This window comes from Hirundo rustica, chromosome 3 (genome assembly GCF_015227805.2).
Source record: "Hirundo rustica isolate bHirRus1 chromosome 3, bHirRus1.pri.v3, whole genome shotgun sequence".
Classification (NCBI taxonomy): Eukaryota; Metazoa; Chordata; class Aves; order Passeriformes; family Hirundinidae; genus Hirundo; species Hirundo rustica.
The window spans coordinates 37312960-37339860 of NC_053452.1; the positions used below are offsets into that span (position 1 = coordinate 37312960).

At 37.6% G+C, this 26901-nt stretch overlaps 1 protein-coding gene across 1 annotated transcript in view; it reads left to right on the forward strand.

The window, feature by feature from the left end:
• Window positions 1-26901, forward strand: part of BIRC6 (baculoviral IAP repeat containing 6) — a 174760-nt gene that overhangs the window by 104630 nt on the left and 43229 nt on the right. The window contains exons 58-65 of the mRNA XM_040059756.2: window positions 1065-1196; window positions 3481-3648; window positions 5965-6138; window positions 9574-9770; window positions 11716-12016; window positions 14677-14894; window positions 17565-17729; window positions 19550-19718. Coding sequence (XP_039915690.1) covers window positions 1065-1196; window positions 3481-3648; window positions 5965-6138; window positions 9574-9770; window positions 11716-12016; window positions 14677-14894; window positions 17565-17729; window positions 19550-19718 — 1524 coding nt within the window. The remainder of the gene's footprint in view (window positions 1-1064; window positions 1197-3480; window positions 3649-5964; window positions 6139-9573; window positions 9771-11715; window positions 12017-14676; window positions 14895-17564; window positions 17730-19549; window positions 19719-26901) is intronic.

Here is a 26901-nt window from a genome sequence, read left to right on the forward strand (position 1 = left end):
TGCACACATGTGTTTGTACATATACACACAAGTCTATACATAGAGTGTATGTGTGTGAATGTTGAGTTCTAAGTGGCAGTAGTTTCACACTCTATCTTTTTTTAGTCTCCGCTGCTGTCTAACACAGACATAACTAATGTCTTGAGGCACAAATCATAATATCCTTCCCAGCAGCCAAACCACATCCCTTTGAGCACCTCACCCACTGCTGGCACACAGTTAGAGGCAGCTGGATGGTACTTCTAGGTCTGGAGTCTGGTTATACCTTGAAGCTGCTGTGGCTATGTGGGAGCAAGTCACTACTCTGAAGCAATTAAAGAATTCCTTGGCCATTTTGGTGCCAGTGTTGTTCCATACAGGGTACGAAACTGTCCACTGTCACCAATCATCAGTGATTTAATAAATTAGATTAGATTTAATAACTTACTGATAGTTGTGATCTGCACTAATGATTGAATCAAGCAAACAGCTCAAGATTTGGTGTGTAATGTACTTTAGGCATGTTCCAATTTCAAAGGAAGGGAATTTACCAGTTCTGAAATTACATCAGTATGCAATGAGAGATACCCAGACCCAAATAGAAGAGCCTAATTAAATAAGTTTGCAGCTGTCCTTAAAAAAAAAAAAGGTTTGGAATTTTTATTTTTTTTTTTAACTTTTCTGCTATTGTTTTGTCAAGATTTTTGGGGGGTTTTTGGTTCATTTGGTTTGGGTTTGGATAGGGATTTTTTGCCTAATCTCATTTTTGGTTGATTGCAGTGGTTTAGTGGGTTTTCTATGTGAAAACACTTGACTCATCATTTTAAACTGTTACAGATTTAAATTGTCAGAGAACAGAATTTCTGGGGAAGAAGAGGACAGAATTACTCTAATATCTTAATTCATAAGCATTGACAAGACTATTGGTGTCTATTGGTATTCCTGTGCTGGAACTCTGAGATGCTACAGTAGTTGAGAATAGCCTTATTAACAGCTTAGAAACTAATAAAATCAACTTAGTATCTTGAAATGCTTTTCTTTCCTCTCTTTCTTTGTTTGTCCTTGTCCACTCCATCCCCATATAGATACACCCAGTATTACAGCTAAGCTAATTAATGAACAGAAGGAAGATAAAGAAAAAAAGAATTATGAAGAGAAGGAAAAAGTTAAAGCAGAAAATGGATTTCAGGACAATTACAGTGTTGTTGTTGCTTCTGGTATGTCTTTTTCTTCTGTGTTTTATAAAATGGATCTTTCTGGTGTTAAACGTGTGTATGGGGAAGAAAATATCTACCAATAATTAATTTTGTTACTAGGGATGGTTATAAAGGTTGTAGTACCCAGTAGTGACTGTTAGGCAGCAAAGATTGATTGCTGGTGAAACAGCTGCCTCTAGCAGATTATACTTTTGACAAATTTGTCAAATCTATGTACACCTAAATATATCTGTCAGTGATATCTTTGCAGATGCTATTGCTAGGGTATTTTACAGCATTATTTAAAGACACCCCTGCAGCTTGGAGGGTATTATTGCTTCTACCTTTTTGCAGTAGCTGCTGCAACAGAGTTTAATCACCTCTCTTCCCAAAATATGCTTTGGAAATAAAAGGTATCCACATACTTTGCATAACAACTGATGGTACTCTGCTAAAAACTGTCAGATGGAGATGTCTGCATAAAACCGTGTCATTCCACTTGGAAACAACTAATACTGGAGTTTCTTTCAAAGCATTCAGTTTATATAAACTAATGAGTCGAACCTTCAGAAGTCTTGCATGGAAGCCCTTTTCCTGCAGGCCTATTGTTAGAGGATGTAGATTGAACATAGTAATTTTGCAGTGGTACACAAATGTTCCAGTTCAGATGATGGCTGTAGAAGTCATTAGTCGTTCGGTTTGAAGTTGATTAATGAACTTCAAACTACTCCCTTCCTATCTAGCTTTCTGCCATTATTGAGGTGCCTCGAGTTCATTCACACTTCATGAAGCATAAAGCAGTGATTCTGATTTCCTTTGACTTTTGGCACCAATATTTCTTAAGGTTTTTATTTCAGGTTTTTAGATGTAGCTATAACTCTTAACACAAATGTTGAATAGGGCAGCAGTTTCACTGAACTTGGTATACATTTAAAGCAACATAGCTATGTTAATTACAGCATCTTTATCTGATGATATTTACAGTAGATGCCACTTAAGTTAAACATGTTTTAGTAGTATCTAAAATATTAATAGGTCCAAGCAAAGGGTTAAAACACAAATAAAAAAATCTGGAAAGAAACAAAAATATTATGCCAGGCTTGAAGACAGGGCATAGCATAGTCATCCATGTCATTCCAGTTGCATTGCTAATCCTACTGCCTGCTACAACCCATTCTCTATTAAAAAGAAGCAGATTTCAGATTTTTCTGATGTTGTTTCCATTTTTTCCAATCGAGTTAAGAGTTTAAATATAAACTTATTTCATTTGCATTTGGTTTTACTACCTGTTTGTTAAATATTTTCTTCTTTTCTCATTGATTTTTCACATATTCTGAGGGGTTTTTTAAGTGGCCTCAGATACTCAAGAAGTTAAAAGCATTTAACTTTTTACCTATGGGTAAAATTAGTAGAGGGAGAAAATGGTATTTGCAGCATGGTCTTCCTGAGACAAGCTGGTTTAGTGTTCTGAGATTATTGGATAATGTGTTGTGCGTTAGAGCTGCTTCTAATGATCAGCTGAAGCCAGAGTGTATTACAGCATTTGAAGTGTGGATGTTAGTTTTGTGGAAGCTCTTGGACAGTGATAAGCCAGTAGTTGTCTGTCCTTGTATCTTGACCTGCTGGCTTTTTACCTTGGTCCATCACCTGCACAGGAGGGTACATGATTGCAGTATAATTTTGCTGTACCTTAAGTCACGTTAAGATTTCCTAAGATGAAGCAGTCTTGCTGTGTAATAACAGTAAGCTTTTATGTAGCTGTTCTGCCTCCTAATTTCCGTGTAGTGCTTACTTCAAATGTTTTGGGGCCAGAGAACTTGAAAAGGTCATATAAAGCACCTTTCATCACATGTGGTACTGTCAGTAGTGCAGCTAAAGTCACCTTTGTAGCCCAGATAAGTGGTTGTTGTCTATATAATGTGTGCTGAAATGTCTGTCAATTTAGAAGATTTTGCCTTTCTTGCCTTTTTAGGCTGTGGAAAGACAGCCTGAAAAACTTTTGCTGTAGGGCTCACTGTGAGACACTCTTTAACGAGAGCAGAATCGGATGAGCTTTTGATTTTTTTATATCTAGTTATGGTTTGGTTTATGTTTGGGGCTTAGGAGAATGCACAGCCTTTTAACTAAAAATGCTGGGGTTATATCCAAATATGTTTTATACATAGATGTTATTCTGGTATTTAATTAGCCAGTGAGATAAAGTTATTATATTCTTCTATCATAGAAGGTTTTGAGTATGTTGTATCTTGGCTAACTGAAGGTATTAAATACTAGAGCAACTTGAAATACTTTACTTCTGTACTAGGTTTGAAATCTCAGTCAAAAAGAGCTGTTTCATCCACTCCTCCACGTCCACCATCAAGGCGAGGAAGAGTGATGGCAGATAAAGTTGGTACATCTTCCTCAGGAGGAGAATCTTCCAGCAAGACCATTAGTGTTCCAGTCTTTCATCTATACCATAAACTACTGCCAGGTAACTTTAATAATACATTTTAAACATCCAAATTATGGTCTTTTCAGTGGCTGATACGTGATCAGGCAGTTGTTACAATGGTAATGGGCATTAGCATCTTGGAAGTGTGGAGCCCTTCTGGGCTAGTAAACAGCTTTCAACTGGAAAGCATTATAACATCAGCAACTGCAGCATTGAAGCATCATAGCAGCCTGAAAAAATTATGTTGCTCTCCCTTGAAGTTTAGTACTTTGTTCTTAAAAAAACTCTCAAAACACTTCCACTTTCACTCACAAATGAAAGCAGCGTGGGCTTGAAAGATGACTTAGGTTTTCTTCCACGTGCAGTGCAGAACTGAACTGGTATCAGTGCCCTATTATTTCAGGTTCTAAGTGGGCAGCCGTCTTGCATTGCTCTCTGAAAGGTTGATTTGCCAGTTCAGGAATATACTTGAATTCCATAACATTTGTGTTTTAAAGCAGCAGCAGTTGGTCATGTTCCCTGTATATCAGATATGGCATGGCAAGGTTGCCAAACTGGTGGAAAGATTAGCAATCTCTCTTGTGTAGGAAGGAATTGTAGTGACTTAGATAAGAAATAAAGGACAAAAACAGGGGTGAAACACTTCATTTTTATGCAGAACAGCATCTTGTCTGGATCCAGCTAATGAAATTAAACGGTTAACTTCTGATCTAAGTAGGTTTTGCCCAAAAATCGCTGAATTTGAAACTTACTATCAAATTACCTTGGAGTAACGGTAGCTTTGAGGCTACCTCTGGCAATTGTTAGCAGGATCGTCTTTTAATACTTGGATTAAAATATCTAAAATTGATGAGCAAAACCTTGTTAATGAGTCCAGCGATTGGTGTGCCATCATGGATGGTTACAGACTCTTCCAGAGGGTAGGCAGATCCAGCACAGCGTTGCCACTGGGCCAGAGAGAGGATTGTCCTGCTCTGCTCTGCTCTGCACTGGGGCAGCGTCCCCTCGAGTGCTGGGGACAGGTTTGGGTGCCACAGTATAAGGACGTAAAGCCATTGAAGATAGTCCAGAAGAAGGCAATGAAGAGAGTGAAAGGCCGTGAGAGGAAGCCGTATGAGGGATGGCTGAGGTCACTCAGTCTGGAGGAGAGGAGACTGAGGGGAGATTCAACAATTCCCTCATGAGGGAAAGAGGAGGGGCAGGCATTGATTTCCTTTCCGGTGACAGTGACAGGACCCGAGGGAATGGCCTGAAGCTGTGTCCGGGGAGGTTTAGGTTGCATATCAGGAAAAGGTTCTTCACCCAGTGGGTGGTTGGGCACTGGATCAGGTTCTCCAGGGAAGGGGTCACAGCACCAAACCTGGCGCGTCAAGAAGGGTTTGGAAAATGCTCTCAAGTGCATGGTGTGACTCTTGGGGCTGTCCTGTGTAGGGGCAGGAGTTGGGCTTTGATCCTTGTGAGTCCCTTCCAACTCAGGATAATCTATGATACTGCTTTTTGGAGATGGGATCAAAACCCAGTGCCTGTTTTCACTGTGTAAAGGTTGACTGTCTCGTGACAGTCATGTAAACTGTTCTGTGTTTGTGATCTGATCATGTCTTGTGCAGCACACAGTTGTTACAAAATAGTAAGCCAGTAATTTCATGTGTAAATCTATTTGTTGTCAGGCAAATTTTTTCTGCCTTGAGATTAGCTTGTAATTTCAGTGAGGAACATATTTGCAGTCAACAAAGAGGCCAAAATCTGAATTAGAGTAATCACTTTGGATTGTATTGCATGTGCATTTCAAGTCTGCATTGGTGTGGAGAAAAGTAGTCCTGGCAGTGTCCTTTTTTGTTGTTGTTGTTGTTTTTTTGGGATTTTTTTCTGCTGAGTTCTGCTATCCTGACACAGGAGTAGTGAGCTAGGTTTGAGATTAGTAGGCCTGAAAAAGAATTGCCAGTTTCTTTGTTTTCAATACCACCCGTTTTACCCTCTGGTCACAAACGCCTCTGTGCTCCCCCAATTCAAGGGTGGTGCATAGGTGGTGTTTAGCAGAAGGGGACAGCCAGTACCCACTTAAAATGCACAGCAAATTCCAGCCTTAGCCATTTGTTAAATGTGCCAAGCGCTCGTGCTCTCAGCGCAGAGCTGTCTTGGGGAATGTTGGCATAGATCTTTTTGATGATTGGTTCCAAACTGATGGGGCCCCTTTTCCCAAGAGAACAAATGGTAAAATTAAGGCCTTAGTTTGGAGCCAGATGATATTTAGTCTACTTGGCTTCTGTGGTGCAAGTAATGAACAGCACCTGGATATGTATGTTAAAACAACCCAATCAGAATTTTCCTCTCTGACTTGATGCCACTGTTGTCCAGGTCAACCGTTACCAGCTGAAATGACACTTGCCCAGCTTCTGACTCTGCTGTATGACCGCAAACTCCCTCAAGGATACCGATCGATAGATTTGACAGTTAAACTTGGCTCCAAAGTAATCTCAGATCCAAGCTTATCAAAAACAGACTCATTTAAACGTCTTCACACCGAAAAAGGTGAGTGTTCTTACTTGGTTTGGTATACTCCTTTAAAAATGTTTTTATTTTGGACAAAAATTGTTTTGATTTTCTTGATGAGAAACAGCGGTTTTCTCTATTTTCTTGGATGATTTTCCTGAGCTGTTCTTTTCTAGTCAAGAACTAAACTTTGTGACAAAGTACAAATTCATTGCCTGCCTAAATTTTATCTGTAAGATGCTCCAATATGGCTGTTCTGGTTTCACCATTCTTTTTTCATTGTAATGTTGTATGTGATACAATTATGATTGTATAGATACAGTGTATTTTATTTCTTGTGTATCAGTTCTCTCTAGTAAGTGTTTGTGCTGGTAATGAGGGCAGATTTAGTAATACAGGAGATGGTTGAAACCACATGAGTTAAAGAAGCCTGTGAATTTTTTTATTGCTGTATCTTGGGTACCAAATGCTGCTTTGAAAATGGGGATTTTTCTCAAGCAATCTAAGCAGGTCTTGTAACTCCAGCTTTTAAAAACATTTAACATTTTCTAATGCAACATATTTCTTGATAACACTTCTGCCAATTGCTTGCTATCTACTTGCTGGGGAAGGGGAAGGAAGGAGATCTGTCCCAGGAATCTGTTCTGAAATATTTTTATATCATTCCTTTAGGCTGGACTTAGAGAAATGGGACTTTGAAATTAAGCTAATTGTGATCTACTGATCGTCAGCCTGCTGACACAGCATGGACTTCCAAAGCTAATCATTCAGTTCTTTTAATACAGGGGCTTCTTTTAATAACTGTTCACTTGATAGTCTGTTTCTAGAAAAGATAAGAAACAGAAATGTTGAAAAAAATCTTAATTTTCTTGGTATCTGGTCTGAAGTAAGTATTTCATGACTCTGCAGTGTCTGGATATGCATATGTCTCACACTATTGAGAGACGTTTCTTTTTCAAATAATACTTTTGTTTAGTTACTCTATTTAAATTCTAAACATACAGTAAATATTTTACTATGTGAATAAAACTCAAATTTTTAGAGAAGGTTCAGTTTAGTAGTAAAGTTGCATGTGAAGACACAAAGGTCCTCTGAAATTGTATTAAGTTACTGGGCACTTTTTTTTTTAAACTTGAGACAAATACTTTTGAAAATTTGAGTTTGTCATTACAAATCCATTGATCTGTGGTCCTATACAGCAAAATATTAGTTTTATTCACAATCACCACTCAGCAACAATGAAGGTCAGAGTTACTGATTTTTCAAGGGTAGTTTGTAATATCTAGAGAAATCATTCTTACATATCAGTGTTCCTTTACTCGCTACGTAAAGTAGACCGTGGGTTTTTTGACACCGTCCATGCTGTTTAGATTTTATAGCTTCACATGGTGTCTCTAGTGCTACATTTACCACTACCTGAGGAAGTGTGTCATTTATTAACATTTTTTTCTGTGTGCTTCAATGCCTTTTTCGAGATCAGCAGTTTTCCACAGCTGAAGTGCATGACTTCACTGAAAACTTGGGAAATACTCCTGGAGGTGAAATGGTTTAAATTGTATTATAAGAAGATTAACTAAAGCAAGGACTTGAGAAGCATACTTAAGTGTAACTCCTTAAATGAATATTGAAGATGATGTACTTTCACTCACAATGAAAGGATCTGCCTATAGCCTTACTCACTGAGAACTTACTTTCCATGTGTCTTCTGCAGAGAAACAGCTTTCTCTGCTTTATCGTTATCACAGTGTTTCTGTTTTCTTGTTTTCTTCCTTTGGGAAGGCTTACAGCTTTTTACACTGCAAAACGGAGGGGTGAGGTTTTATGTGAAGATCTTTATTTTAAAACCATTGTTATGAAGGATATCTAACATTTCTTGTGGTCTGATCAATTCGTGCCATTGTAAGCAATTGAATTGCAGATCACGTTCAGCCTAGTGACATGGAATCCTCCATATGTCTGGTGGAAGGCAAGTTTGTGACACTCACTGTCTGTGGGGAAAAGGAGCACTTCCACAGAGATTTTTGCCTGTGTCCTTTAGAACAGTAAACATCAAAGCTGGATGTGTTGCAAGTGTTACATAAAAACACTTTGGACATTTTCTTACAAGGATTATCCTGCTTTGAAAGTGTCTGTGACCTTTTCTTAGTCTGTCTATGAAAGACTTCTTCACACAAGAAGACTTCTCATAGTCTGTGTGTTTGAAGTAGGGTGAATTGATGTACATATTCCTACATGTCCTTGATTTAAGCTCATTAAATCTTACACTTTGATCATATTGTTCCAAAGCAATGTGATCCTCCCACAGCATATCAGTGATGTCTTTGTAACACAGTGCTTCTTTCTTGTTTAAAAATTGAGAATTAGGATGGGGAAAGACCTGCTATTTCCTATTCCCTTTCAAATTAGAGAAGAAACTGTTTTAAATGATGAGGTATCTGTTAAAAGATACAGTGTCTGCTGTTTAAAAATGTTTTCAGAAGAAATTTGTTTTGGTAGCTGTGCGTGTTATTCTTTAATGTGCTTCTGTGTTTTTACAAGTATATAATAAGTAATAGCATGTGTGCTATAAATTTGGAGTATAACTGAGTATATTCTCATGAGTGTCAGACTGCTCACAGTGAAGAGATCCTAAGACCACAGGATCTCTACAACCTTTTGATGTGGCTGTACTGTGAAGACTCAGAGGACCCCTGCATTACATTGGTTAAAAATGTAATCTGCAAAACAGATTTTTAAATTAAATATACAGAGTATTCACTGAAGTTTGCCTGTGGCAATTAGCAAAGAGTCTTGATTCTTGGTAGTAAGGAGTTGTGGTAGGATTCTGTCTGTTCTGTATATACTTGTGTGCATAAGTGCATAGAATGTTCATTTTTTTGTCTGTTGTACAAGATGTTAGGGTGCTTAGTCATAGGATGGAGGAGGATGGAGGAGGATGGAGGCAAGTAGAAAGTCAGAAATCCAGATCATGATCTTTTTTCATGAGGAAGAATAGAACTGTATTTCATGGCTTTCGCAGAGGGTCATTTTGACATCTCACAGGGAGGAGATGTGAGAAGCAAAACTAATTTAAGGTTAGGATTATCTTTCCTTTCTTCAGCTATAAACTCTCCATGAGAGAATAATAAACCTACACTTAGCTTCTAGATGAAAGAGTGTTAAAAAGTGTCATAGCTCCAAATTTAGCAAAGTCTTGAAGGCATAGACCAAATTCTAACAAAACATAAAATTCTAACAATTAACATGTAGCCCTGTATGAATAATGCTACGTTTGACATGGATCTGCTGTCATTGGTAAAAGGTACCACTAGCACTTAATTTCTTTACATATTCTTTTATTCATTTTGGGTTCTAGGCTCAGTCTTTGCTTGAGAAGGAACCAGTACTTTTGAAATCCCCTTTTAAATGAGGACAAAGAAATAAACGCTGTATTGATGATACGTATTAATTTCTTTTACGTTTGTGTTTTTGTAGAGCATGCAGATTTACTGGGACCTTGCCCTGAAGATGAAGCCATCAGCCCTGGGGACGAGTGTATGGATGCAGTTTTAGATGAATCACTTCTTGAAACTTGTCCCATTCAGTCTCCGCTGCAAGTTTTTGCAGGCATGGGTGGATTGGCTCTTATTGCAGAGAGACTCCCTATGCTTTATCCTGACGTAATTCAACAAGTGAGTGGAAAAAAATAAGTGTTGGAGGACATGCTGAGAGTAGTTTGTTTGTTTGTTTAAGGACAGTATTTTTCTTACATTTCTCTGTGGTTCACTTCTCAGTTACGTGGGGAAGTTACTTTAAAATAGGCAAGTGCATAATTCTACAGCCCTGCCCAGCTGTATATGTGCTTCCCTGTCCATGTCACAGAGAGCCTGATGTAATTTTATTATTAAAAATAACAGTATCCTTCTAAATATATTTATATTAAGAAATAATAGATATTATTTGTATACTTTCATATAGAATTCCTCTGGATGCACTGATAGGCATTTCAAAAGTGTCAATAGTGGCATTAGTGTGGAATTAACTCCTTTGGCTGCTGTTCTAAGTACACACTGCTAAAAAGAGAAAAAATATCCTGTGAATTATTCAGATTCTATTTATATATATTTTTGAAGTTTTTGGTTGATACTCCGAGCAGGAAAGAATATTATTCCCCTAGAAACTGAATTAATCTGTAATTAAAGGGTGCTAGTCTGTACCCTGGCTGTAAAATTACGGCAACCATAGGAGCCCTGTAGTGAGACTGGATAATTAGTATGCATCCTTTGTAAATAGTTCTACAAAGGCCTTAGAGGTCTAGTACCAATGCAGTTCAAAAATTACAAGTTAAGGAAAAGTATTTACATAAGCAGTCACTGTGTTATGAATTCCAAGAGGGATAATGTGTACTCTGTATTGAAGAAAACTGATATATGGAATTCTGCAACACATGAAACGTACCTTATGACCATGAGAAATTTCATTCTTTTTTTTTTTTTTTTTCCTTCTTTTTCTGTATTCCTGGAACTTACTGTCTCTTCACAATTTCTTAGCTCGAGATATATGTTTAGATTCAAATACTGAATAAGAATTCTGGGAACCATAAAAAAGACTAAATACAATAACACCAAACAGACTATTCAGAGTGAAGACTGATGATTTCTCCAGACCCTTAATTCTTTAATTTTACTTTTATTTCTCCAAGTCACTGGTACTTCTGATTCTCTTAATGTGAAGATAATTGGAATAAATGCAGTAAAACGTGGCTTTCACTTTAAATTAGGAATTTGGTATTCTGGATAATTTCTGTAAAGGCTTTTCATATTAATCTTTTCCAGTTTACATCAGTCTGGTTATAAGTACTGAAATTCTAAATATGATCAGATCAGTTTATCTGAACAGTATGAAAGCCTAAAACCTTTTGGACGTTTAATTATGAGAGGGACCTCAGTGTCATAATTTTATTTAAATTGTTTGGTTATGTCTTGGGGCACTGTACAGCTACTACCCCTTTTAACCCTAATTCCCATCATAATGCCTGACTGCACAGTCCTCTGGTCATAAAACAGACTGTTCTGTTAGAGTACAGTAGTAATAAAGCCTGCCAAATCAATCAAAAGTTCAAAAGGATCATGAATTGCTGCAGAACTGCTAAGATACCTGAAGTTATTCTTTGTTTTTAAAGGCATTATGATTAATTTTTCTTCTTTTTGCAATACATAAATTTAAAATTAAGTACTTACATTCCCAGTGTTTAATGTTAAAAGTAAAAGGGCCATTCCTTATTTAACAGTATGGTGCATAAATTAATCTTTAGTACTTACTTCAGAGTAATTAGTTTCTATGCCTCTATATTTGAGCAACACACATTAACTGAGGATTTTAGGTTGGCAAAATACTTTTGTTTGCTTGTGTAGGCACGGCTTCCTAGCACTGTATTGCAAATGCAACACGTATTCCCTTTTCAGCCATTTAGCTTGGTCCCTGTATCTGCAGACAGTAGAGTATTTCATGTGACTGCTTTATTGTGTCCTACATTAAGATTGCATGTCCTTTAAACCCTTCCTATAATCCTTACTATTTGTTTAAGGTGTTTGATGGAATGACTGCCAAATTTCTTTGTTGTTTCTGTTGGTTAAGGTGAGCACTCCAGTGGTTACGTCAGCCACACAGGAAAAACAGAAGGACAGTGATCAGTTTGAATGGGTTACCATTGAACAATCAGGGGAATTGGTGTATGAAGCACCAGAAACAATTGCTGCAGAACCTCCACCCATCAAGTCAACAGTCCAGACTATGTCTCCCATACCTGCACATTCTTTGGCTGCCTTTGGTTTATTCCTCCGTCTCCCGGGCTATGCTGAGGTGCTGCTCAAAGAACGGAAACATGCTCAGTGTCTGTTGAGATTGGTGTTGGGAGTTACAGATGATGGTGAAGGAAGTATGTGCTGTAATTATTACCTTTCTTTGTAGACCACAGATAGATCGTTTTACTTGAATTTATTTGCACAGTATTGCTTTTTTCAGGAAGTTAGAATTGGTTTGTACAGAAGAGCGTTGAAGGCATCTTTGATAAACTGTTGTTTCTATTAAATTCTGTCTGGCAAAGTTTTATCACAATCATCAGTATTCAAGGGTTCTCATCTCATGTCAGAGTAATTGTAAAATAAGCACTGATAAAACCTACAATGACACTGTCAAGATGACTGCGTAGAGACAGAATGATCTGAGTAGCTGGAAATGCTCCACTAATTGAGCAAACATCCTATAATTCTGCAACCAAATGCAGAATAATATGGATAAGAACAAAGCTATAACAGATGTAAACCATTGATTAATATTGTTCTAGAAAAGGAGAGTAAGTTCTAAAGATGATGATAAATTGCCTAAACAGAAGCTCTACCTTGATTTTGTGAGCTCAGAGGGAGGAATGGGATATTCTTCAAAGAATTAACAGATGAGCCAGGAAAAAAATTTGTTGTCAGTGTCTTTGCAAATGAACCTGGAATTCTGCATATAGTTCTAATATTTGTGTTTCTTACTGTTTTGAAAAACTGGACCAATGTGTGTGAAATATGTTTTCATCCGTTTAAGGCATTTCCTTTCACTGGGTATTATGTAGTGGTGCACTTGAACAGTGTCAGGTTTACCATTGAACTTGGTGGTGTCAAGGGTCTTTTCCAACCTACACGATTCTGTGATTATGACTTTGAAAGGAATGCTGGTTTTTCTGCAATCATCAGAAGTTAGTCTCTATTTAGCACTCTATAGAGTGGTGTGCAGCATGGACCTCATAAGACCAGCTGGAAAACCAAGAATCTCGTTTGGCCTCCCTTCTGCTTATCTTTTTATTTCTCTGGTATTTAGGTGCAGGACAGTAGATGAGAATAAACTGGGCAGTAAAAATTCAATCTAGCTGCTTACACCCACCTAATTTGAGTGGTAAATAACTGAGGAACTATATGCAGTTTCTAGAGAAGGCCCAGTTCCTTACTACTGCAGGCAATTTTTTTATCCTTTTTTTCTTTTTTTTAATACGCAGACCTTCAGAATTTGGCTTGCTTTCTTTTGTGTGTGTGTGCGCGCAGCCACTACTGCTATTGGAATACTGTTACAGAACATAATTTTCTTGATGGGTAGGGGCTGCTTTAATTTTCTGCCCGTATTTATTCATATGCAGTTTGTGGCCAACAGCTCTTCTTTCTCCAATGCATTTGTTGACAGGAATTGCATTCCCTTGTAAGCCTTTGTTTTAGCTGGACTAAGCAGCCAATTTCTCTTTTTCCTAAGCCAAACATGTGAATTCAACTCTACAAAACGTGGCTTCAGCTGTTCACAGTAATCCACATTATTTTTCTGTATAAACTATTAATATCTTCCTTTTTTGTTCAAAATGTTTCACACATATAGAATCTCATTACTTTTTTGTGTAATATGAAGAGCTGCAATTATAAATCTATGGCTTAGAGATTAAAACATGGACTCAGTTGTCTGCAAAGATAAATAATGTGCTAATGTTTAGATTTTATCTTTTTTAATTTGGCTATGCCTGCAGTTACTTATTTTCCAGAATTTTTTGATTTTATTTATGAAGATCCCAGTCAGAGGGCTTCTGATTCCTTCTTGTTACTGTCTTTGCAAAGAGTATCAGATAAATATGAATTAACACATGTATGTATGTATGTGTGTAGATACATCTACACACAAATACAGACATATTTCTTTAAATATCTTCATCGTGAAATAGCTGATAAACTCTTAAGAATGAGGGAGAAAATAAAATATTTAAAATAGGAAGCAAACCTCTGGACAGAGTAGGCTATTTTAAAGTAGTTTCACTGTTAGGAGCATCTCCAGTTGTCAGTTGTCTCTATGTATGCACTGAGGAAGAAATGTGCAAGTTATTGTTAAATACAGGAAAAAAATTGAGACAGTTTCCCATATCTGAGTGCGTTGCATTAATAGGTCACTTCATTATTTGAAATGTGGCTTTTAAAAGAAAATTTTTGCTAACAATGCAAAGAGGTTAAAAATTTTAGGTAATTGTAGCACAAAATTCATGCATGTAACTCATTTAATTTAAATTACGTTAGTATTTCACCATGTATTCAACTTCAGTAGAAACTTGGTTTGTGTCAGCGCATTAATTCACCCTTTGAGCACATGAATACAAAAAAGGAATCCTACATATGATAAACTACTGCTGCTTGTCAGCTGAGCCGCTATTAGCTGATCACATGCATTCTTTACCTTGCTGTATTTGCAATGATTAAAAATGTATCTGTATTAAAAACAAAATTAGTCCAAACCAGTTTTCTCCCTGGAAATGGCAAATCAGATTTTTAAAATTTGGTTCTTTACCAAATCTATGAGTAAAATAAAGAAACATTCTTTCTTCTACGCTCTCCTCATAATGAAATTTTTCTTTGAAGAGAAACACAGTATTAGATAGCTGTACTGTACATGAACGCTTAAGTCCTTAGTGGGTCGCTTAAGTCCTTAGTGGGTTTCTGTACGTTCGTGAGCTATTGCAGAGATTAACAGGCTGTATTGAGCGATTGAAGGAAAACGTGGGGTTGATGTGTTTCTTCTCCGACCTAGGTCATATCCTGCAGTCTCCTTCAGCAAACGTGCTCCCCACTCTGCCCTTCCACGTCTTGCGCACTTTGTTCAGCTCCACCCCGCTGACCACTGACGACGGAGTGCTGCTGAGGCGCATGGCGCTGGAGATCGGCGCCATCCACCTTATCCTGGCTTGTCTGTCTGCCCTGAGCCACCACGCACCACGGGTGCCCAACTCGAGTCCCAGCCAGGCAGAGGTAAGCTTACTGGCACAGCATGTTCCACCCAGAAGTACTAAGTGCTTTAATTAAAAAAAGAAAAGAATCTCGTTGCTTTCACCGTAGCCTAATTTTTGCGGACGTCAAAAATGATTGTGAAGTACTTGGTTAGGTAATTGTCCCTGCACGTTGCAAATAAACATAGTAATCATGGAAGCAGGCTTTTCATGAAAGCAGAGAAAGAAGGCTTGTCTCGAGGCATTAAGGTGTAATCAGTTTCTTTCACAGGACCTTTTTCAGGGCAGGAGAGGCACATAATGCTCAATGAATAGGTTCTTTAATACCCATTAGATAGTATGACCTCATTATTTAACATTCATCATCTAAACTCCTGGTTACAAACTATTTCCTTTCAAATGCTTCATAAATATAAATGAGTTGTGAAAATTAATGAATTAATGCAGTGATTTTTGTTACAGTCTTTGTACTGATATTTAAATGAGATCTAAAGACAAAAATTTTCCCTAGTATTCAAGATCCCAAATGAATCTCCAAAATACGACTTTTTTCAAGGTATTTCCCATGTTATACTGTTACCCTGGGTTTTCTGAGGCTTTCCATTTTCTTAAATGGAGTCAGTTCTTTTAGTTATTGTACAATATTAAGAGCAGTTTTCTACCTTTCCCACAGATGCAACATAAAGAAATCCTTTGGTTTTCATTCTCTGTCCTTTGTTTGCATATTTCTAACCTGAAAACAATTGTAACTGACAATTGGTCTGGCCACTGAGGCTGAGGGGTGGAAACCCCAAAAAGCCAATCTTCTGCTAGACCCACAAATGTATAAAAGGTAAAAAATAAACAAAGGGGTGTCTTCTCTCCGCTCTTTCAGCTGGGAGCTGGATCAGAGGAACCTCTGCGAAAATCTCTTGTCTGCGTGTGATTGCTTTGTGTGTCTCAGTAACATTATACCACCCTCTATTCAGAATATACGTATTCAGATTTGGTTTTCAGGACTGTAAGCTACCATTTCTACATAATGTACCAATTGTCTGTAAAAGTGTTTGAAAAGACATTAATGGCTTGCCCTCTTTAGCGTTGTTTTGGTAAAGGCTTACGTGAAACTGTTCCTGGTGGCTGCACATGGACTAGTACCTGCAAAATGTAGGGCTGTCCATATTTTAGCAGCTCTGATGCTGATGAAGGGTTGAGCAAGCAAGAGATGAAGCTGTGCCTGAGAATAATTCACCTTAATGGCTAATCAAATTCCAGGGGAAGCTGAGAGATTCTACTTCTAATGGGATATCGGGCTGCTGACACATTAACACCTTAGCATTTTTGCGAGTTTGGACGGAAAGGGCAACCATTAATTCTGATTTCTGCTTCAGTGCTACCATGACCCCTTAAATGGCTTGCTTGCTCATAATTCATATCTCTCAAGTGATAGATGGTAACTTGAAACTAGAGATGCATCAGGCCTGCACTGAGGCTTGTATTTCTGCGGCCAGGCTCTCCCTTAAGTGCTTTAATTCAGTGCTCATGACAGTCCTCTCGAGTGGTAAAGGCACAGCGTGTTCGTGAGTGATGTAATGAGTGATGTCTACATGAAAATAACCACACAGCTGTTTTATCACCAAGACATGTTACATTCCCAGCGTAAAAGTTAAAAGATGATTTCAGACTACTGTCAGTATGATACCTCACAGGTGATAATTTCTTTTACCATTGAAGTCTGTTCATACATCATTTCTTTTCTTTGATATACCATCTTTAACAAAGTCACTGAAAAAGATGTGAACAGAAAATGAAACTTTTTGGAGCCATAAAACAAATGTTGCCTGATACGGTTTCCCAGTAATTGTCACAGAGTGATGAGAGTAGCACGTCATTGTTTAGGGCACTAAATAAGTAAATAGGAAAACATCAGTTAAAAAATGTTTATCAGAGTTTTTTCTGCATCCTATTCACCAATGACCTGCTAAAATTAAAAAAATTAGTGTAAATACTTCCACAGTACTTCATGAGGGCTAAGCAGTGTAATATTAGAGTTACATTACTCAAATGACTGAGGCAGTCCATTGGTAAAAGCTGTACAACACTGTTAGAAAATTATGTTCTCAGAAACTTTTAAGGAAAAGTAACTTCCTTGCTCTTACCTAGAGAGGAGGTAGTGTGTATTTTAGTGACTTGGAGATCATGTGTCAGAGCTATACATCTGACTTACTCCTCTTGCCTTGCTGTTTTGGAGCATTTATTCAAAATCAGCAAATACTTGAGCATCTTAACATTTCAGTTCTCTTCTCTTGATAACACTTCCACTCCCATCCTCTTCATCTCATTATGTTATTAAACTCAACTAGGTCCTAAACAGCAATAATTACAGAGCTGTGATGTTTAGAATGATATTGATTAAGTAGCACTTTAATGCCTCTCATCATTTAAGCAGTGATACTATCTTAAAAGAGAATAATAAAGGGCTTACAGTACTGGAGAACTACTTTCAACAGTTGACTGCTGACCTTTACTAAAACTCCATATATGTGGTAGTCTTTCCCATGGAAAGCTTTGAATTTCACTCGATCCTGATGATATTTTTATACAGTTAATAAACTGGGATTGCATTCTTTTGCATAACAAAGGCTTTTAAAAGATAGTGTTACTAAGATGAAATAATTGTGATATTCTTTTTTTGTTGTTTTTCTTACCTTAGCCACAAGTGTCAAGTACACACAATACTGCATCAACAGAAGAGCAGCAGTTGTACTGGGCTAAGGGTACAGGCTTTGGAACAGGCTCAACAGCTTCAGGATGGGATGTTGAACAAGCCTTGACTAAGCAAAGACTAGAAGAAGAGCATGTGACCTGCCTTCTACAGGTGTGTAATTATGAAATTTTGATAATTGAGAAGCACTTAAAGCATGGATAGTAAAACTGGAGTTTTGTCAGTCTCACAGTAATTATAATATTTGGGCAAAAATTATTTACAAACTGTCTTAATGGGAAATTATATAGATCATATTTTGAGCAAGGCTGTTTTCAGATGTCACTAGGCTGCTGCATAAAAGGCCTGAGTGAGGGTTCTGATGAGAAAGTGAGCAAGGAGGTGTTCAGTGCATATCCCTTGAGCTGTCACACGCCTCTGTCAAAAGCACTGCACTCAGTCAAAAGTAAAGACTGTCCATTGAAGGAGAAGGGTGTGGGAATAGGTATTTTGGTTTTGTGATTTGATGGGCCAAGCAGTGTTACCTATTCGCTTCTTGCACATTTTCATTCCACTTTAAGGAAGTGCCTGTAGTTGGTACTGGTGTCTATGAATGTGTTATGCCAGTGTAACAATATCTCACACATACTAGAAAATCTTGTGTATGTCAATTGCATGAAATGGTAGTTCTCCAATAGGCATCTAGCTCTTAGTAAAATTCTGATGTCCTCTAAATACCTAAGGAAAAGAAGATCCTGCATCATCAGGCTTTTCAGTCTATTGTGAAATCCAACCAATCCCTGTTATCTCGGACCAATGTAGGGAATATGAGATTGTATCTAGTCATCAAAAGTTTAATTCACAGAACCTTCAGTTCAAAAGTGTTAGCTCACCTGCTGGGGTTAGAGCACAAAGGAGATGAAATTTTGGAAATGCCCACATCTTGATGAAGATACCATTGTGTTGCTCAGTTATTTTAGTCGCTATAGATTACATAGCATAATGATGATATCCCTTGCAAAATAACAATAAATAAAATCTGAAAACAATTTTCTATGCAAGAAAGAGGAAAGTTGCCTAAATTACTCTCAGCGAAGCTTCCAGGCAGTATTCTGTATTCTGGCAGGGAGAGGTTTAGCTATGAATGTGATAAGTCATGAAGTAAGGAGGCATTTGCTTAGGGCACTCAGCAGTTGAAGGAAGTAACATATTACTGAACATGTCAGTCAGCTGTACAGCAGACTTTCCTTACTTCCTGTTCTAGAAAGGTTTAGAGAAATTCTGTTGTACGGGGTGCTAATAAGATGCTGCAGCAAAATACCAGTAAGGGTTTGGAACAAAGAGGGAGAATGAAAGAAAAGAGGCTGGAAAGGTGAATGGAATCCCTGGGACTTCGAGCAATACAGCCTGTCAAACCCATGTCTACAGGGCACAGTAAGGGCCTGTGAACTCAGGCACAGCTACCCTTGGGACAGGCTGGTGTGCAGTCAGGAGGAGCCTTCCCACCACTGCCAAGGGGAAGGCTGCTCTTTGTTTACTCAGATAAGAGCCGTGCTCGTGAGTACTTGTTCCTCCAGGTAACTCTTGTGTTCACCATAGGTTACTGTTTAGTCTGTAAACCCTGAAGTCCCATCCCAAAGGAAGTTACAAAACATTTGAAGCATTTGCAGTTGAAAAAAAGAGTAGTCCTACTGCTAGTTGATGTACTCGGTGTTCTGAAGTCAAAGGGACTGGTCAGCTGCAGGTCTCAGTTATCTGAGCTGGCAAATAGAATATATATGTATATGTGTATGTATATGTATATATGTGTAAATAGAATAATCTAATCACTGTATAGAAATTCTTCTGAAATATCTTTGGGCCTGCTGAAATAAATACCAGAACTGAATTTGCAGAGCAGTTAGTGAATTGTTAGGGCATCTAGCTTAAGGACAAGTCTTCCTTCTTTTGAGTGAAATAAATCGGTTTTGATTGAATACTTTGGTGTATTTCAGGTTCTTGCCAGTTACATAAATCCTGCAGGGAGCGCATCAAATGAAGAGACTCAAACAAGCCATGAGGGGAGAGGCCAGAACAGCAGCGCCCTTCCATCCGTTCTCCTGGAGCTGCTCAGTCAGTCCTGTCTCATCCCAGCAATGTCGTCGTACCTCCGCAACGACTCAGGTAACGTGTCCTTGCCTCCTTCAGAATCGAAGCTGCCTCGCTTCTGGCAAGTCAGCTTCTGTAGAAACAACAGGTGGTTCTTGCTAGGCTCAGTATATTGGCAATTTTAGAATTTTACTGATGGAACATTCACTCGAGCCTTAGGAAAACAAAATCAAATAGAATCATCAGACAGAACGTTGTTGAAATGCTCACATTTGTTGCAGTATCTCTTTAAATTAGAAGTTCGGTGTTCAGCTGTTGAAGCTAACAAGAAAATGGTGTTTTCTTCTGAAAAGTTTGCATGTTAGTTCTTCTACAGACGATACACAGAGAGGGAGTACTTTATACAAGACCATGAAACTTACTGTGAAGAAAAATGTTAATTTTACAGAAAATTGAGGAAATATATGCCTGAATTGCATAAATACTGCACATAGTAGGGCAATTCTTCAATCAAAACTTTTTTTCTTGTATTTAGGAAATACAAAAAATAAGCCTCTTACCAGAACTGCAAAATATTTCAAATATATGGGAACAATTAAATTCTTGGTTTTTTAAATCAAAACCAAATTATTTCTATGATTTCATCAAATTTCTGCTCATAATTTTAAAACAAAGATGCTTTGATAGTTTTCATCTGGTGTGTTGCACCTTGCTGGGGAAACCATTTCAGTTTTACAAGGCAGTGTGAAGCAGGATGAATTAAGCAAATGCTTGTGCAGAACTAATGACAAAATCAGCAGACTGGGTTTGTGATTTATGTTCAGTCTCACTAGATGACAGGCTTTAGTATGGAGACAAGCCTTAGGTTGGATTTTTATTAAGTTACTTTGTTTATAAAGATGGATTTATTCCTTAAGTGGGTGGAGGAGTTGTTCCAAATCTGAGTAATTTGGTTTTGGAGCTTATTTTGTCTGCCCTATTTTTGGAGCAACTGATAAATGTCTTTGTCACATTACTGCATTTCTTTGGGATGCCAGTTGGAGGGTGTGGTGATGTGAATTCATGAAACAATGTTATAGCTCTATGAATTACAGCATATATTTTATGTTAGAGGTAAAAGAGAAATCATCCCTGTCTTAAGTATTTGCAAAGCTACTTAGAACTAAAACAGGAATGTGGCTCTTATAATTTGTATTAACTAGGGCATTACATAATCTTGTGTGATGGAATGGAACTAGTTCAAGAAGTCTGCTGGGGTCTTACCGTTCAAATTAAAGAAACTAATATTTTTCACTTGCTAGTCCTCAGTTTGACACCTCACCCTAATCTTGCAATGAATTTGTTGGTTCTGTTTTGCACGTATTGCAGTGAGGAAAATGAACTAATGATAGACCAAGCTCGTTACTACAGTTGAAAATGCAATGTAAAACAATCAAGGAAATGATAAAGTAAGAGAGTGTAGTAATCTTTCTAACAGATACTCATAAATGCTTCTTTTTTGAGGAAAAGGACGAGTCATTGAAAGGCCTGGCCAAAATGCCATGTTATCTAAAGGATGAAGCAGTTGGTCCTGAGTTACAGATGAATCACAGCTGCTGAAATTGCTTTTTGCTGTTTTCCATAGAAGAATGTATCTGTCTGTGTAAGTCACCTTTAACGGGGAGAGAACAGTCAGATACTGATAGAAGAGATGAGATATGTGGCTGGTGGCGAGAAGTTCAGACTAGTTTGGCTTTCAGGGACCATTTGTTTTCCCAAAGTACAAAGAAAAGGCAAACTTTCGGTGAGACATGTTCATTTTAGGTTATGTTTCCCACTGCAGAACTTCTGTTGGTGGTGGTTGGCAGGCGGTGTGTCTGTGCATTAACAACTAGGAAAGAGCAAGCAGTGTAGCAGTTAAACTGTGTAAAAGCAAACCAAAACGTTGCTTTTCAGATAAAAAAATAGAAACTGTTCTTTATATTGCAAGTTCACAAAGAATGGGGTTATTTCTGTTGAAATTTAGAACTGTAAAATCTGAGGGTTGTTATCCTTTCATTGATCCAAGCAATATGAATATTTTCCTGCTATGCTTGTTCAAAAGTCTTTATAACACTATAATTAACAGTGTTCTCCCAGATTTGAAAAATCAAAACTTTTCAGTCTTTCATCAGTCAGGCTCATCTTTGGAAGCACAATAGGATAGCAGTATGAAAGGGAAATCTGCAAAAAGGTTGACTTCTGGTAAGAATGTCTTCTCTTTGTTAATATTTGAGCCAGATTCATTTAGTTGGGAAGGAATCCCTGAAAACAGTTTGTCTTAGTGATAACAAGGCATAATTCCAGTGCAGTAATTACTGTTGAGTTGAAAGGCAGACAGATAATTTTCACATTAATGAGTGCAAGTTGCACGTGATGCTGGGGCTCTCGGTGTCACTGACACTGAGTGTCAGGAGACATAGCTAACACAAGAGAGGCAGGTTGAGAAGCTCTGAAGCTGTGGTACGATGATTGTGGGACTGAAAAATTCACTTAATGTGTTTAGAGTTCAAACATTTCAAATACTGAGATTACTTTTTTTTATTACTACTATTTTAATTTTATTTTTAAAAATCTCGAAGACCAGTGTAATGTAGTAGAACAGATTTGAGTCTTTCCTGATAGAGCTTTATCTGATTTCAAATGTATCTATCTTGAACACCTGTCTCTTGTCTAGCAGGGCTGAACAGGAGGCTAGGGAGAGTAGGGAAGGGAACAGCATTAGTAATAATGCACATGTATATGGTACTCTAATTTTCAGACTGGTGCAGCTTCTGTCAAAATGTACTTTCATGTGGAAGAAGCAGGTAGCTGTATTCTTCTGTAACATGCTGGACTGAGAAATCAGGATACTGCATATAGAATGCTAACAGTGTTCCTGGGTTCTGGCAGGCAGGCAGGAACAAGCTGTGCCCGGCACAGTGGTGACAGAAATTAGCGATTTTCAGCAGCTCTGTAACTTTGTCAGATTTAAATGGGTGCTACTGGGACCAGCTGAAGGTTACCCTTATGCTGAAGGTGTTCTGCCAGATTTTAGGTTTTGTTGTAATTGTTGGAATAACAATGATCTTCACATATCTGTGTGTATCTACTATACACACAAAATTAAGGGGGGAAAAGAGTTTTGATGGAGAAATGTGTTCACTGAAGCTGCAGGCGTGCTCTGTCCTTTCACTGCACAGTAGGCTGGTAACTCCATGGTAATATAGGACAGTAAGTATCCTAGTATTGATGTGAATTTTGTATTTTGGCCACACATGTTCAATTAGCTACAGGTCTGGCACATCCAGCTTGCAAAGCCCTTCTGGCAGATTGGCCTGTGTCACAGCTGTAAATCTATCTAGGTTTTTCGTTGCTTAAGTTTATTTTGGCGTCCTGCTTAATTTGTTCAAAACATACATGAACTAGATTGTTATCTGTTTAGTTCTAGATAAAAGGAATATTGATCAGACAAGCAGTGCTCACATAACATTTAATCTTTTAGAAACCTCACCTTGAACCACATCAGTACAAACCAGATTGCTCTGATATGTTCTGCAGCTTCATCTGCATCAAAGTGAGGTGATCCTGAAGTCCTTGAAAATTGTGAACACTTTAATTAATTTCTGTAATTGCTTTTTTCTTGTAGAGAGGGAAGGTTTATCTGTCTTTGAAGAACTTTCCTTAGTATGCAAGATAGCGCTTGTCACAGGAGGCAATAGCTGCTGTAATCCTCACCATTTCTTGATCATTTTGGGGGGTTTCTTTCATGTCTTGTTAATGACATTACTCTGGCTTTTATCTTTCATTTTGTAAATTCAAAGGATTTATTTTTTATTTATTATACCTATGTTAGTTCCTAAGACTTAACTCATATTTACATTTGTAACATTGATGTAGTTTTAAACTTCTGCATCATGAAACATCTAGCATGTATTCATTACCACGCATATATGCACATTTCACACCAAAAACTGCCACGCAAAACCTTTTCACTATTGTGTTGTATACAGCAGATTTCATTAGAAATAATTTAGGGACTCTTTCAAGTATGTGAACACTTCTCTTGAACAAAATGCTCAGCAATAGAATTGGCACTGTACAACAAGAGGTTCCCAGCAAACGTGTGGCTATACTTGACTATCTTGAAGGTCTAGATTTTGCTGATACAAGTAAGTGTTATTTGAGTGATAGGTTTATGGAAACTAATACAAGCTGGTATTTGCAAGTGGGAGAGAAGGAAGCAGTATTTATAATAGTCTTTGTAGCTAACAAGATTTGTAGAGACAAGGCAGTGGAATCATGAAACAGAAGGAAAATCAGGTGACTTTTAGAACAGGGCAGGGACTGTCTATTTTTTAATAGCCTTGAACGGCAAGAAGTTGAGTGAAGTTGAGATTGGTCAATACTAGGTAGTCTCTTCATGGTGAAAAATAGTTTTGTACTGGTTGGTCCTTAAACTAGTATCTAGCAAACCCTGAGATGACTTAGACTTGTTTAAAGCCGTATATCAAGACAGGTTTGTTATCACCTTTTCCTTGGAAAACAGACCTCATAGCAAGTTGCAGAATTCTGCTTGAATTCTCCTTTTTTGAATTTCCAGGCTTACAGGAAGCAGATGATCTGTAATTTTAGCTGGGCTTTTCTTGCTTGCTCCTTTCGTAGGCACCTTTCCTTCTTTGGTGGACAAAGACGCCGTGTGATGTGGTCACCATAGCTTGTAGTGTGATATGAGCTTAGTCTTCCCTGGGTTTGACTGCTGAGATGATGCATCTCTGTGGGAGGGCTTTGCTAAAAGGATTGTCTTTACTGACCAGCATATTCCACTTGATGAGAGTCCAGTATTTGCTTCCATTGTGCCTTTTGTAGTTTACCAAGTACTACCACATCATGGATTTGTGGATTCATTAATGTTGTGCTGCTTCAACCTGCTGCCAGATAACTCATCATGAGGTACTGTAATAAGTACTTGGACAAATCTGTTGAATGTGAATGTGCTGCATTCTTTCTTCTGCCTCTTTTGATGTACCTTTGTTAGTTGAGTCCATTGAAGTCATACTGTTCAAGCGTCAGACCATGAGCTACACTAGTTGGTCTGCTGAAGATAGAGTATTTCTTTTCTAGCAATCACATTAGACTCAAGGCATGACATGGTGGTGTTTTACTTTCTGCCAAGTAATCCAGTCCCACTGAACTGAGTATCTTGAGTACTCTGAGGCAGGTACACTGAGCTCTTTATTCATCCATCACTGAAGGTGTGACAGTACTGCTGCAGTGTAAATGTTGAATCATCGTGCAACTCTGCTTTTCCCTAGACTGTTGACTTCTTGCTGTATATAATGAGAGGTATTTGCTAATAAGATATTTATTGCTGGTGAAATTCTTAAGCATATATTTGATTAAATATCAAAGTTCCAAAACTGTTTATTAGAGCTCATTTAACTGAAGTTAGACTTAGGTCCACATGAGTATACCCTGCAGGTATTACCTGTTAAGAAAGAATAGCAGATTGCTGTTTTAAAACAAAATGTGACTTGTATGCTGAGGCAATGTAATGATAATGTTACCCTGTGAGTTCCCACTAAGGGTCAAAGCCTTTGCTATAAATGAAATCAGAAGTACAGTGGCAGCTTAGATAGACAGCATATAATTACTGAAATTAAAAATTCTCCTAGCCTTTATTAATGTTAATGAGCTCATTCATTGGTAAAAGAATCGTGCTGACCCTTTGCCACATTTGGTTATAATTTTGGGATTGTTTTTTGTCTGTTTTGCTGTTGAATAGCTTACAAAAAAAAGATGCAGTATTTCACTGTAATGCTGCTGTACACTAGTTGAACCACGATTTCGAGAAGAGAGCCGTGCACTGAAATGGTACGAAATGAAACTGTTTATTTATTTCACAGAATTGACAAGTTTTAAATAACTTCAGCATCAAAATAAACAGCAGTAATTTCTACCTGAATTTTACTTTTCAGGTTCTTGTAATCTTTCATTTCAGAGACCCATCTCAAATATCCTGGCATTATGAGATTAAATGCAATAATATACACAAGTATGTACATATAAGAAGTACATTGAAAAAATTAATAATGGTAATTTTCTGTTCTGTAGTCCTAAATAAACATTAGTAATCTGCATAATGCCTCTAGAATGTAGCTTAGTTTTACAGAATGCTTTGGTGCTTCATATACTGAAAATAAGTATACATTTAATAGAGACTTGCTGAAGACTGTGGCTAGTGAATAAATTTTCTTTTCTGCTTGTACTTCCTTCCAGTGCAGCTTCAGCTCTGTTTATCATTTCTTCTAGTTGAGCCAGTATTGCCAGTATTTGCAACTCAGAGTTGCAAAACCAGAATATACCATCTTCCACCTTATTTGTCCACAAATCAGTGTTACAGTGTGTTTCTGCAATTGACTGAAATATCATTGCCAAATTCATCCTCTGCTAGGTCCCTGACCTTATTCTATGCATGTACATGTTTTGAAGTGACTTCCAAAGGCTCAATTGGTTTAGGAGTTACCAAATTCTATACAATAATAAGCTATCACCTAGGTAAGGGATGTATTTCTTCATGTGTCATTTTATGGAGGGACTGGATGTAGTTTTGTAGGCTAGAAGAAACTGAGCTGATATTCAGAAATGCAGCTGCTCTGTTGTTCCTTTGTGGCACAGGTAATTGTAAGAAAAGTATTAAAATCAGTTTCTTTTTACTTTTTTCACGTTATTTGTTTAATGAGTTTTTAATCCTAAGCTCTCAAAAGTAATTTTCTTTATAAGGTACATGTGAGATACATTCATGTATACAAAAACTTGTATGGTCTCAGACTGCAGCTTTGGATCTAGTTTAAAGGCATGTGTAGATTTAATTCGCTATCTGGAATCAGTTTCACTAAGTTCAGTAGCCAAACGGTATGTTCTGTGAAGTATGCTGAAGAGTTGCAGTTCTGGGCCTCAATCATAGACAGTGCAAAAAGGGAAAATTTCTTCAGGACCTGGTCCAGAAAAAGAGAGCACTGTCTTCTGGACAAAGGCTAAACCTGTTTTCCCTGCAACACTGGGAATCCTTGCATGATAACGTTTTACTTGAAAATACGCATCAGGGTGAAAACAGGAGAATTGTATTTGGCTTCTGTTAAACACATTCTAAAAATGGTGATATAGAAAAGGTCATTTAAGATTTTTTCATTTAGAGAGTATGTATTAGTGTGTCATTTGAATTATTAATTTAACTTAAAAGTACTAAAATTATTCTTTC